General features: G+C 33.0%; 1 protein-coding gene across 1 annotated transcript in view; it reads right to left on the bottom strand.

Moving 5' to 3' along the window:
- The window catches only part of LOC146997954 (uncharacterized), a 74,224-nt gene that overhangs the window by 19,660 nt on the left and 40,902 nt on the right, over positions 1 to 13,662 (bottom strand). Inside the window, exon 2 of the mRNA XM_085812723.1 lies at positions 698 to 950. Within this exon, the coding sequence (XP_085668849.1) occupies positions 698 to 950 (253 nt within the window). The remainder of the gene's footprint in view (positions 1 to 697; positions 951 to 13,662) is intronic.

The following is a 13,662-nucleotide window of genomic DNA, read 5'->3' as shown; positions in this document are numbered from 1 at the left end:
TGTATTTACATAAAACAGCATGCATAACTATTTTGATTCAATTAAAATTAGACGTTATTATTTAAAATAATAAAATTTATAATAGATAGCTTCTTAAAAATTAAATATTTTTAAATATTATTTTAAACTGTGGCAAAATTAAAAATTAAATTAATGAATTAATAAAAGCTTGCTGTTAATTTATTTAATTTTGAATATTTGATAAGTAATTTTGAATATTTGACTAGACAGAACAAGCGATCTGGATAATTACGGTTCTGGATATCTGGAGACTGGGTAGTTGAAGTTCTATCGTATGCTCAAATTATTCATACTGAAACTGATTAAAATACTCAATGGAAAGAAGATATTTCAAACGAATCGAAATAAAGAAGTTCGGTAGTTCATTAAATGATCATATGGTAGTTCACTAAATATCAATGGAATGAAATAGTGTATCTCACTATTTTTATTCCTAATAAATGAAAAATATGAGTGCCATTGATATTAGATTCTGTCCATTATGAACCAGTTTCAGTGAAGCAATAGAACAAGCTAATTCCAAAGGGCCAATTTCAAATCATGGCAGGAATTGAGTCCCTCTCGTTTGGATATCCACATTAAGTTTTAAAGGCAAAAACTGGTACGTATTAATATACTATGACTACAATTAAACTTTAAAACTGTCTTCTTAGATATGAAAGAAATAATTTCTCACCTGTTGTGCGCCGGTAAAGGTTGACCACCACACGTAACTTGCTGTTGTTGCGGTTGCTGCTGTTGCTGCTGCTGAAGATGTTGATGAGAAAGCGCGCGAGGTCTCCTTCTATGGGGCAAGTCCGCAATGCATCCTGTCTGCTGCCACTTGTGCACAAGACGCATAACAGTGGTCCGATGGCAGCCCAGTTCTGTAGCAATCTTGGTCCAGGACCAGCCCTGCTGGTGCAAGGACAAGGCACGGGTCCTCATACCTGAAGCAGAATATTCCGCTTCAGTGTGCGCATAGAACACCATTAATCATAGAATATGATTAATTGAGAAAATACCGACAAGATAACTTGAGAACACGCATAATGCTTCCTTTTTTCAGTTACAATGAATTAATAGTACATATTTGCCTTTTCATAATAACGGGATTAAACACATTAGATAAGCATACATTTTCTATCGTAATTTACCCTCACAGTGTGGCAACTAGAATCAAGGTTTGGGGATTTTATACTGTACAAGAATTAGTCCCGTGAATGCTTAATTTAGCTGTGGACATAAATTAATAAAGAGCTTACTCACACTTTGAAACAGTAATCAAGCAAAATAATTGCGTTGCTTCACTTTAGGTTAATAACTTCATAAGTGTATAGTATTGTTTCCATTTGTTGTTTGAATTAATTTATTTATTTTAAAATGCCTTTCTTCTTTATTTATTTTTCCCACCACACAGTTCTGTGGGTTAAATAATATTTGGCAGTCAGAACATACAGAATTCTGTTTCCTCCGCCTTGCATGTGTTGATATTATCACATTTCCTCAAATCTACCGGCATTTATAATGCAAAAAAATATTCAACAACTTGAGCTTACGCATATTTTTGTTCGATGCATAACATTCACAGCTATCGCATTTTGCATTTAACTCAATTTAAATTTTTCATATTTAAATTAAAACGACGAATCGGCTGAAATTAGTTGCTAACGATAAATTAGGTAATTGAAATATATATAGACAGTATTTGTTTTGAGCAAATTATAGCCTTTTATCTTTTATATTAATAAATATTCTAACAGTTAAGTTTCTATTTTAATGTGCGGTATTTTAGCGGTGAGCAAAACTGAAGTTAAAGTTCACGTTCCAAGTAAATTATGTATTAAATTTAAGTATGTCAATGACATTATAAATAAGATCTATATTTATACATAATTTGAAATAATGTACGAAATAAACTATTTACCCTACGATAAAAAGCTTACTGTTTAATTTTTTAAGATTGAAATCCCGCAGCATTACAAACAGATAGTTTTTTTATTTTAGGTTTTATACTATTAAAGATTTTAATTAGCTTCTGAGTACATATTCGTCATCAAGTCCTACAAAGTTTAGCTCAATTTTTAGATCCTGCATGACAAACAAAGCACAGAATGATAAAGCTGAGAAAACACTTTTCACTTACTATGTTGCGTTGCTTCACTTTAGGTCAATATTTTTACTAAATTTGACTTTATAATAGATAAAGTTATAATATTCCACGCATTTTAAGATTCTGTTACTGAGTGTAGTTCTTTCGCATCTATTTTAAATTCATTTCGGAAGCTTTTATTTAAGAAACTGTTCCGTACTTTTCTTCATACATTTTGCTGTTATAATTAGTTAATCAATCATCATAATTGTCTTTTTAATCCGGACATTTGCGTATTCGAAAATAAGCACTGATTATACTTCTAATATTTTATAAACCATCTCTTTTTTCTGAATGAATAAAAAAGAAACATATCATTTTTATAAACGTTAAGGTTCCATTGTTAGTTTTCACTTTTTATGCATCATCAGAAACTCAAAGATATTGATCGTATTTCAAAATAACTACGTTATATGGAATTGGTATTGAGTAAGAGTAATTGTAAAAAAGGGGGGGATTATGAAAGGAGAGAGAATGGGTATTATAAACTGAAAAAAAAAATAGTTTCTCTTCCTTCATTTTAGATATTGAATACTAGCATCATAATGAAACACAAATTCATGCTAGGAGAAAAAAAGTGACTACACAGAAACAAACAAAACTTTTATTTCTCTACCAATACATGCATAATAATACAGTTTTACAAAGTAGTACACAAATATCATGCATTTTACAAAAAATCATACTAAATAAAAATTCGAAATGAAATTATAGCTATAATTTTAATATTCTACAACAAAGAAACCATTACTTAACAATAGAATATAAGTAACAACAAGCACTTCAAGAAAATAACATAAAAACCCAATAATCGGTATCATAAAAAATAATCAATTGTTTTCAATTATCAGCTGTTTTTTCAGTGGAACGACTCCTACAAATCTGAGCTTTCGAATAATTCCTTCCATTATCTTTGAAAAATAGAGTTAAAGAAAAAAAAAAAAAAAAAAAAAAATCTGAAATGTTTCAGATTTTAAATTACGTCCAAAGGGGCGTTTTTTTAACGTTTTGAGTGTTACCTTTATTTATTAAATATCATATTCTTTGCACTTAAACCATAAAATTCAGTTCAAGAGCAATATCGCAAAATAATGTTAAATTAAGCATATCTTTAGAATTTCCGATATACACAGTCTCGCGAGCTGGAGATAAAAGTATTTTTTTTTCTATATAACGATGCCATTTCTCGCTTTTAAAGCATTGAGTTTGTAAATCAAAAATTCGTTAAAGTTTTACAAAATATAAAATCTATAATAAAACAAATTCCAAATTTGGGATTTCAGATGCCCATATTCGCAGTAGGATTTCGTCATTCAAAATTCGATGGCTCTATGTACCATTGTTTTATCACAATGCGAGAAATAGACAATCATTTATGCAGATTTTTCATTATTTAATTTCTTCAAATATAATGCAGGACTCTAACATTTTGTGGCAACAGTTTGAAAAGTGAACCGACGTTTATGACTCCGACGCAAAATCGCAAAACGAAAACAATAGTCCTTCAGGGACAAAGGCCCTTTGGACTAAAAAAAAAGTCACGCGGCGTTTGCAAACCCAAAATTTTTTCTCTCAAGAAAACTTTTTTGCGAAGTGAACAGTATTCTTCTATAACTTTTATATACCTTTTAACAAAAAATTTATTCACGTAATCTTTAATCAAGGCGTAAAATGTGATGCAGCCAGCATGTTCGTTGTTCTTTTGCGCATATAAATCAATATCATAGTAATGTATTATCAGCCTAAGGCAAATATTTAGATGGAATTTGATAAATGTTTATAAAAACTTCAACTTTGAGATTTTGTGTTCCGGCAATGTATGAAACGCCACCATTCTACAAAACACCTAGGAATTTTATAGAATAACTGGCGATATGATGAGCTATTAAAAAACTTTTATTCTAAATATGTAAAAAAAAAATTAGTGAGATGATCTTGATTGATCACCATAATAAATTTCTATTCTCTATCCGACTGGAAATCAATAAGATCTAGTTGATAACGGGATTTAAATTCAGAACAATCATAGGTTTCACAATAATGCCCTTTTTAATACCATTTTTGTTTTTTTCTGGCAGAGCTCACAAAGGTGGATGTACGGTTAAGTCAATATCATTCCGCGGTATTTGGTTTAAAGTTCCTTCAACATTCTGTCACGTTCTCTGTGCCCAACAGCCAAATGAATTTCATGAAGTACGTGAAATAACTGATGCCATCTTTAACAGGATAAATGAGTTTACTTTTGCTTTCTACAAATATCAGATTATAGCCGTTCAGCAACCAACAGTCCAGTGGTTCCTTCTTAGCAGTCATTTTGTCTTTTTCTCATCTATTAACTTCTGGTAAGTAGTTTCGGTTATTCGAAAAGAATCGCAGATGTATTTCATACTTTGCCGGTTTGTCATTTGGCATTCTGGTTTGCCATTTTCCGGTTTGTTATTCTGTAGAATGTCGAAAGCTGACCGAAATCCGACATTCTACAGAATGGATTTCATATTTTGCCAGTAACAGGTGCACAGATTATGATTAACTTTTGCAAAGTGAACAAATCTCCTCACTATGCAAAATTCTAAATTAATAACAAAAACGAATTCATTGGCTAACTGTTTTATCAGACTTTGTTTGTTTGAAATCCGATCAGTCTCATGAGCATGAGCATAAGATAGTAGAATAATTGGCAAAATAGGAATTGGAATACTTTATCAAAATACCTTTGCTCAACCATATTGAAATAACTCAACTTCAAAAAAGCAAGGAAAATGCTCTCTGATTTTCTTCAAATAAGAGATACTTTTACCCATCAGTGTTTTTTTTAATTAAATATTTTAACTTTACAAGTACTAAAAATGTTGACTGCTGTTTTATGATTGTTGAAAAAAAAAGGTTCATATATTGAATACTTTTTATATTCAACAAGTTGGATTAAATTGAAGTACCTTTCTTTCTCTTTTTTTTTTTTTTTTTTTTTTTTTTTGACAATTTAAGGTATTGTTTTGTTATTGGGACCGGATTCTGACATCGCCAAAATATTTACGATAGGGTTTAGTTGAAGAAAAGTCCAAGGGAAAAAATAACAGATATTCGTACAAGTAGAAATTTTTCATGTAAATTAAACAACTTACCAAAGAAACTAGAACAAAAAAAAATCGGTTACAGAATTTAGTGCATTAAGACTAATGCGAAGGCATGAAACTGCGGATATTATTTAATATGTCTGAAATGGTCGCCGCTTTTTCGGATGGCCATAGGCTGTCCTTTCACCATCGATGGGGAACAACAGCTGATAATCGTGCGCTCTGTAATCGATGCTTCGTTTGCGTTTTATGCGGAATTGTGGTAAGGTTGTACATAGAAAATCTTGCAGAAAGGAAAAGGGCCAACCTTCGTATTTAATTTTTTTCTTGTTATATACGAGACTGGACGCAGTGCAAGTAAATTTCTATGATACAGTCAATCGTTCCAATTATTCAAATTAATTCACAGTAATATCTTTACAAAAGTTTTAATAAACAGAAACTGGCCCATGTTGGCGATACAATAATCAAAAGTATTGATATGCTTTCTTTAGTTATCTTTTTAATAAAAAACAGCAATTGTGCCTGTAACGAATCTAAAAATTAATGAAAATTAATATATGCCTGTACTGTTGCCTAAGCAGAAATAATGCATGATTATAAAACAGGTATTAGAATCTAGTGATTGTATATGTACGATTTAAAATAATAATTACGCATGGTAGTGCACATGAGGAAAAAAATCATTGAATTTTATTCATTTGAAAACTTCGTAATCGATAAACAAACCCCACTTGCTATCGATATATTGATAGTTTTGTCTATCGATGGTGAAGGACAGCCTGTGCCATTCGAAAAAGCGGCGAACGTCTGACTGAAACGATTTGCATTTTAGGAGACTACTGCCGTCACATTAACTCAAATGTGAATCTAATTGGTTACGTTCATTGCCGCATTGAAGTCTGTTTCGCACTGTCCATAACTTTTCAGTTGTTTGAGTACAGTAACTAGTGTTGGGATCGATAAAATTATACTCATGGATAAAATTACACCTCATGGTTCATTCTGCTGGATCTTCACATCGCTATTCCGATTCTTCTTTCGAATTGAAATAGAACTTCATTTTATGGTTTTTAGTGCACTTTCTTCCAGAGTGAACGACTATTTGTTCCCGAAAAAATTATATGGAAGATGTTTTATCATTAGGTAAGTCCTAAATTTTCAACTCCATGGTAGATACAAGAATAATAAAAACAAAAGTGACCGTTACATATTTAAAATTTGTATTCTCGTTGCCAAGGTAAAAGTTTACAATTGGGTGCCCCTTGTTTTTTGGCGATTCTTTTTTGACGCCAAGATCGGTGCCAGGAAGACACAATTTCAAGATGGCCGCTACACAAAACCAAAATAAAAAGTCAAAGAATTGCATAAACTCTGTGTCCATGTACACATCGATCTGTTTTCACTTAAAAAACATCCCAGAATTGCACAAACTAGGCATTGCGCTCTGTTTAAATTTGTCCATGTACACATCAATCTATTTTTATTTAAAAAAAATCAGGAGGCTAAAGCAAAGTTACACTATCATGGTAACCAGAAATAAGATTTCATCGCCCAAATTTTACAAAAAATTGTCGCTAATCGAAGGGACACCCAATTCTACACTAGAGCCGTTGCCAATTCTGAAATGCATTCTTTTACTTTTTTAAAATGTAAACATTGTAACAATTTTTAAAAGTAAACATCGGCGACTTCATATAAATCAGTATCTTGGCTAGTTTAGCAGACATTTGGTGACGACTCCGGTCCCGATAACAGAACAGTACCCAATTTAATTACGGAACTCGAATTTGCTGCAAACTAAAATTTTATTTTATATTTCCATTGAACGATTAACGACCTTTCATATCCCTCATACAGCAAATGAATACATATTAGCCCCTTTATACTGAATGCTGAATTGAAACAATTTCTCAGTATATAGAATTTCTTTACTGTATCACTCAAAAGCCAAACCATAACTCGGCGCATGGCGGACGTATAGTGAAGTCGCGGTAACCTGAGAGTTTATATTTTAAGTTCTGATTACAGAATAAGGCTATGCAACAGTTTCTCTGGTTATTTTCTTAAAGTGTAGTACAAATACCGGTAAAAGTTTACAATTCGGTGCCTCTTGTTTTTTGGCGGTTCTTTTTTGACGCCAAAATCGACGCCAGAAAGGCACAATTTCAAGATGGCCGCTACACGAAACCAAAATAAGAAGTCAAAGAATTGCACAAACTTTGTGCCTATGTACACATCGATCTGTTTTCACTTAAAACAAATATCCTAGAATTGCACAAACTAAGGCAGTGCGCAATGGAGCACTGCCTTAAATTTGTCCATATACACATCAGTCTATTTTCAATTAAATAAAATCAAGAAGCTAAAACAAAATTGAAAGTATCATGGTACCCAGAAATGAGGTTCATCGCCTCATTATCAAGATTTCAAGTTTTAAAAAAATTGTCGCTAATCGAAAGGGCACCCAATTCTACACTAGAGTCCAAATATTAGTCTATTTCCTAAGGTGACCAGACGTCCCGATTTAGGCGGGACAGTCCGGATTTCAGACTTCATGTCCCGAGGTCCCTCGCTTGTCCCGGCGGGGCGCCTGTTTATCCCACTTTTCTGCAAAAGACACTCTTAACGTCAATTAACTCGAATTGGGCTCCACGACGCATTGGTGACGCCTTTCTGATGCTTGCTTTCGATAAAGCTATGATGCTCAGATAAAGCTCCGATAAAGCACTCAGAAACGCGGGCGACAGCGTTGGGGGCTAAGGCAAAGAAACAGAATGCGCGAAATATCTGACGCCAAAGCTCCAAGTCGGCTGTCGAAGTTCGAAGGTCGCATTTACAGAGTCCATAAAACGAACATCGTTTTAAATTTCTTTAAACTTTAAAGCAAAAGAAAAAAATATTTTTTCGCGCAAGTAAATTAATTAATGGATTAGTTATTTTGAGCGAAAAAAGTGCGAAAATCCGAGTTGAAATTTTCCCTCCGCTTTCCAGAGATGTAATAGCAAACTGGTTTACATTGCGTTCTATGGAACTTTTTCTTCTTACATAGATGTTCTTTGGCTAAGGTGGTTTGTGCGCGCGATTGTCGTGTTTCGATGGTTATTTATTTTTTTCTAATGTGAGTGACATTCTCGGGAGGAAACTGCTAGGTATTGGTTGCGCTGCTCATACCGCCCACAACTCAATCCAAACAGCAGGAGATTGCTTACAAATTGATGTGGAAGCAGTTATTATGAAAATTTATTATTATTTCTATATTTACACTGTTCATGTTGAGTCATTCATAGTAATTTTGCGACTTTGCCTGTGTAGAGTACCAGCGCATTTTAGGATATGGAAAAACTAGATGTTATCACTGATGCCTGCAGTAAGAGAGAGTTTTAAAATTGTTTCTTGCACTCAAATCCTATTTCTTGTCGGAAGGGAAGTGCCCCACTCTAATCCGCAACTTTTTTGAGAATCCCTGTGCTGAACTGTGGCTCTATTTCGTACATAATATCGCTGCGGTGTTTCAAGCGGCCATTCTGCACATAGAAGCACAGACTGTAACAGCATTGGAAGTATCTTCTGAACTGGATGATTTAATACATAAATGCACTGAGAGAAGCGCAAAAAACTTTTTGCCAAATGAAGTACGTATGCTGATTACCAAATTAGACGAGGAAGGATTGGCGAGAAAAAATGACATTATAAGGACCATTGTAAATTTTTACGACAACTGTGCTGGATATCTCAAAGAGAGGGTTGAGCAATTCGAAGATCTAAAGACATTTAGTTGGGTTGCGTTAAAGGAGCCACCGTCGTGGGAAAAGTACAAGAGATCGTGCAACTTTTTGGGTGGAAGATTCCGAAGGTTGACATCGATAATAATGAGTTATTTCACGAAGTAAGCTACATTAGGCGATTTACTTCACCACAAAAGTTTGCAGATTGGAATTGTCAGAAAACTAGTCTCGACTGTTGATGGGCTGAAATTTTTCGTTATTACAAGGATAAAAACGTGCCATGTGCGCAAATCCAGAAAACTGTGAAGTTTTTGTTGTGTCTTCCAGGGACAAACGCCGTCAGTGAAAGAGTTTTCTCGTCTATAAATATCATATGGACAACTGAAAAGACACAGTTGAAATTGGAAACACTACAAGCAATGTTAATGGTGAAGTGCCAATTTTGAGTTTGACAGTTTCTGTAGTTCCTGTGATAAGTCTATGAAAGACTTCTACAAGAGGCAAAACTTCATAGAAGCATTCATTCGTCAATGAAATACATCTACGGGGCACCTACACAGGATGATCATTCTAGGTCAGCGGCTGATCAGGAAGGCCTATCGTCCGCTTCGAATTAATACATTTGCGGCGTCATGTGCTGGATGGACACATTCAAGAAGTAAGGTATGTAGGAAGTTACAAACTTTTATTTTCCGACTGCTTTTTATTCTTCGTTCTCTTACTCTTACTGAAAGCGCATCTGAGTTGTCTCAGTCCAGATCCCAAAGTCCGTGATTGTTGATTTAATAATTAATTCAGTCTGAGATATAGATAAATTCTATTTTTTCTTTCAATAATAGAATATGTTTAAGGGGGCTCATACACCTTAGACCTCTTAACACCCTTCGAATATGTGACTGTTGCAGGAATTGGAATATTTTATTTATTTTAAAATCAATTACTTCCAACTTTTTACAGCTGAGTACGTAATATAGCTGCTTTCTGAAATAGTGATCAGAAAGTTTGTGTTGCCACAAATATTTTTGTAATTTAATCCGCTTTGTGACAAAATTTTTCGTCATTTTTCCACCTTGCGCGCACGATATTTTAAAAATGGCTAATGGTACGTACTTGAAATTGGATGGAATTCTTTATATGAGCCCTATCTTTCAACTGAACTTAAAATCTAATGAATATTTTAATATTAAAAAATTTTGTGGACGAAAACATTACAGATTTTTTAATAAAATACATTTTATAAACTCGACTCCAAACAAAATAAAACTTTAACATGAAATTCTTAGAATTTTTTGGTTCACAGTAGTTTCCAAATGTTATAAAAGCTATATATTAAATATGGAATTAAATTATGCAACAGAATGTTTTAAACTGTGCGCGCAAGGTGGAAACATGACGAAAACTTTTGTCAAAAAGCGGATTAAATTATAAAAATATTTGTGGCAACACAAACTTTCTGATCACTATTTCAGAAAACAGCTATATTATGTAGTTATCTGTAAAAAGTTGGAAGTAATTGCTTTTAAAATAAATAAGTTATCCCAATTCTTGCAACAGTCACATATTCCAAAATCTTATGGGTTTTAAGGTGGACGAGTCCCCTTAACACACACGCTAATTGGCAAATGATGGGTAATTCTTTACAGGACAACAGTCACATATTCCAAAATTTTATAGGTTTTAAGGTGTACGAGTCCCCTTAACACACACGCTAATTGGCAAATGATGGGTAGTTCTTTACAGGACAATGTGACTTCACTAAAAATTTTGTACTCCGTATTTTCACCTTCAGTGGTGGCTTCTGCCCTCTCCCAACCTCCCCCCCCCAGCAACCAAATTTGGATCCCCGCGTCCCTCTTTGCCCTCCGAAAAATTTGGTCACCTTACTATTTCCTATTAACAGAAACTTCCTGAAAAGGTATCTATTGCCTATATACATTGCCTTCGCGTATTTTACCACAACTTAATATCTAAACATAACATGGTTAGGAGGTAATTTCATACACGAAGCTATACAACAGGCAGGAGGTATTTTTATATGTTAGCATAACCATCTTACTAGAAATTATGCTCAGTATTTTTAATTTATTGTGTTTTGCTTTATTTTACTTGTTAATGCTTTTCAGTAAATTTTCCATTCTTGACTTTGGCGGTTTTTTTTTTTTTTTTTTTTTAACTTCTTCACATTCTTATTACTAATAAAAGCCTTTTTCTTTCATTTTAAATTTCTTTGCATTGCTATTTTGAAAACTGATGTATCTTTGATTTTAATATCATTTAAATTTTTTAATTCTTAACAACGTTATTTAATTAGGTGAATAAATTTCATTTCTTTCTCTGTTTGAGTATCCAGTTTTGACGTTCAGGTTACAAATCGGCTTGTTATCGTTATAGAATTAGGTGGGGGGGGACTGATTGAAAAACTATATTTGTAGAGCAATAAAATCATAAATATAAAAGTCCATAACTCTATTTTATAAGCCTTTTGCAATAATTTTTCTTTTATTACTATTGATTTTACGAAATTGGTTCATCTTATCAATAATACAAAAAAATCGGTACTATTCCGTTTTGAGGACCGTAAAAAATTGCAGCGAAAATGTATGCGCAAAAGCGCCAAATCTAGCTTACGCGCTGATTTCAGATTGCGTAAGTTTAGATAGTTCTGTATTTCTTAAGACGCCACTGAAATACAAATTTAATTTTTAAATCCTTTTTTGATATCCTATGGATTTAACTATTTGGGAATTGCCCATGACGAAAAGTCTGCAATATAATTTTTTCAAAGAAAAGGCATCATTCATTATAGAAAATTATGTTTGAACAACCAACGAGATGAAATTATGCTTTAGCGATAAGTCGGTTGCGAAATAGCGATGCAGGCATCCATTCAGTTATGTTTAGCAATTTTTACACAGATTATAATAATGATCTGAGATAGTTATTTACTCTTTTGCTTCCATTCAGTCATGTTTAGCCTTTTTCATATAAATTATAATAATAAAAAAGTATTACATGAAATTAAACTTTCGTCTAAATTAAAACAATAATCTTAGATAGTTATTTACCATTATACTTCCTTTCTTGCGTTAGGGTTGCCGCAATTATTTTTAGCAGCACTGGCTTCAACAATAGTTTGGCGATTTTTTACGGTCTTCAAAACGGAATAGTACCAAAAAATCTTTGGTTCATGAGGTCGAAGAAAAATTGGTACTCTTCCTGTTATCAGGACGGAATTAAGAAATATATGTATGTATGCATGTGCCTATATTTATATGTGTATATACATGTATACAAATGAACGTACATGGATACATGAACACATCCATCCATCCATACCGGCATACCATCATACATTTCTGAATTCGTTCCCGCTAACAGAAGATTACCGAAAATGTTTTAAATGGACTTTACAGAAAAGGCACACAACTCGACTACACGTTGTTTTTTTTACAATATTTTTAGTATTTATTTTTTAATTATATATTATCTACCCATCTAAAGCAGAGCTTTTTCGAACGGCAAAGCGAAATTTATTAATATATACTAAATAAACAATTTAAAAAAGTTATATTAAATTAAGTAATTAAAATTTATCGTTTGAACTTAATATTGAATTTTTTACAGAATTTTAATAAGGAAGCTGTTTTAGAATTTTATAGATGCAATACGGTAGTTATTTCTGTTATGATCTAATCGTCTTGAGTAAACGCAAAGTCTCAGATGACGAATTTGATGGCATTTCTTTCTTGAAATTGTTCTTCATGGACGATGGGCCGTATTCTAAGATATGTTATGAGCTTTGCTTATGCTTCAAAGAAATATAGTGCCCTATATTCACATTAACATAGCCTGCAATAAGATTCAGTCTTGCCAAAACTCAAAGGTCACCAAAAGATTAAACACAGCTATCAATCAAATACTTGAATACACCAAATCTTTCCGCTGAAAACCGATTGCGCATGCTCTTTGATCTTAGGATTGCCAAATGCCAACTCCTATTTAGCGTAAATAAATTATTCTGGGAAATTTTGAATCGTGGGATGTTTTGTAAACGTTTTTGTGGTGTGTGTTAAAATCGTTTAGATGGGTTTGTAGGAAGAAAAGTTCAGATGGTCACTATGTGAAGCGTTCGATCAGAAAGAGTACCTGGTTAGAAAAAAGTCATTTGAGTATGATTGATATTTTGATTTTTACGTGGCTCTCGGTGTACGAAGCGAACTCGAAAATCATTGTAAGTGAATATTTGCTTTTGGTAGTGCTTAAATGTATAACATGTTTTTCCTTTTTTATGTTATTTTATTGTTTGGTTTAAAATGTATTTTATTGAGATTATGTATTTTTTGTTTGCCTATATTGTACGTTGTAGAATTTGGTGCTCCTTTGACTTTTTAAGTGAAAATATATCGATGTGTACATGGACAAAGTTAAAAGAGTGCGCAATGTCATTTTTGTGCAATTCGAGGATTTTTTTTTAAGTGAAAATAGGTCGACGTGTACATAGATAAAGTCAAAGGAGTGCGCAATGCCATTTTTGTGAAATTCGGTTTTTTTTTTTTAAATGAAAATAAGTCTATGTGTACATGGATACCGAGTTTGTGCAATTGTTTGTCTTGTTATTTTGGCTTTGCAAGCTAAAATAACGATTCAAAGAATTGCACAAAATCGGTATCCATGTACCGCCAAGTTTCGCCAAGGGGTACCCTAAACT

The sequence above is a fragment of the Stegodyphus dumicola genome, chromosome 3, assembly GCF_044657685.1.
Source record: "Stegodyphus dumicola isolate Sdum_Otavi_A_Nest chromosome 3, ASM4465768v1".
Lineage (NCBI taxonomy): Eukaryota > Metazoa > Arthropoda > Arachnida > Araneae > Eresidae > Stegodyphus > Stegodyphus dumicola.
This window is presented reverse-complemented; position numbering and strand designations above follow the sequence as displayed.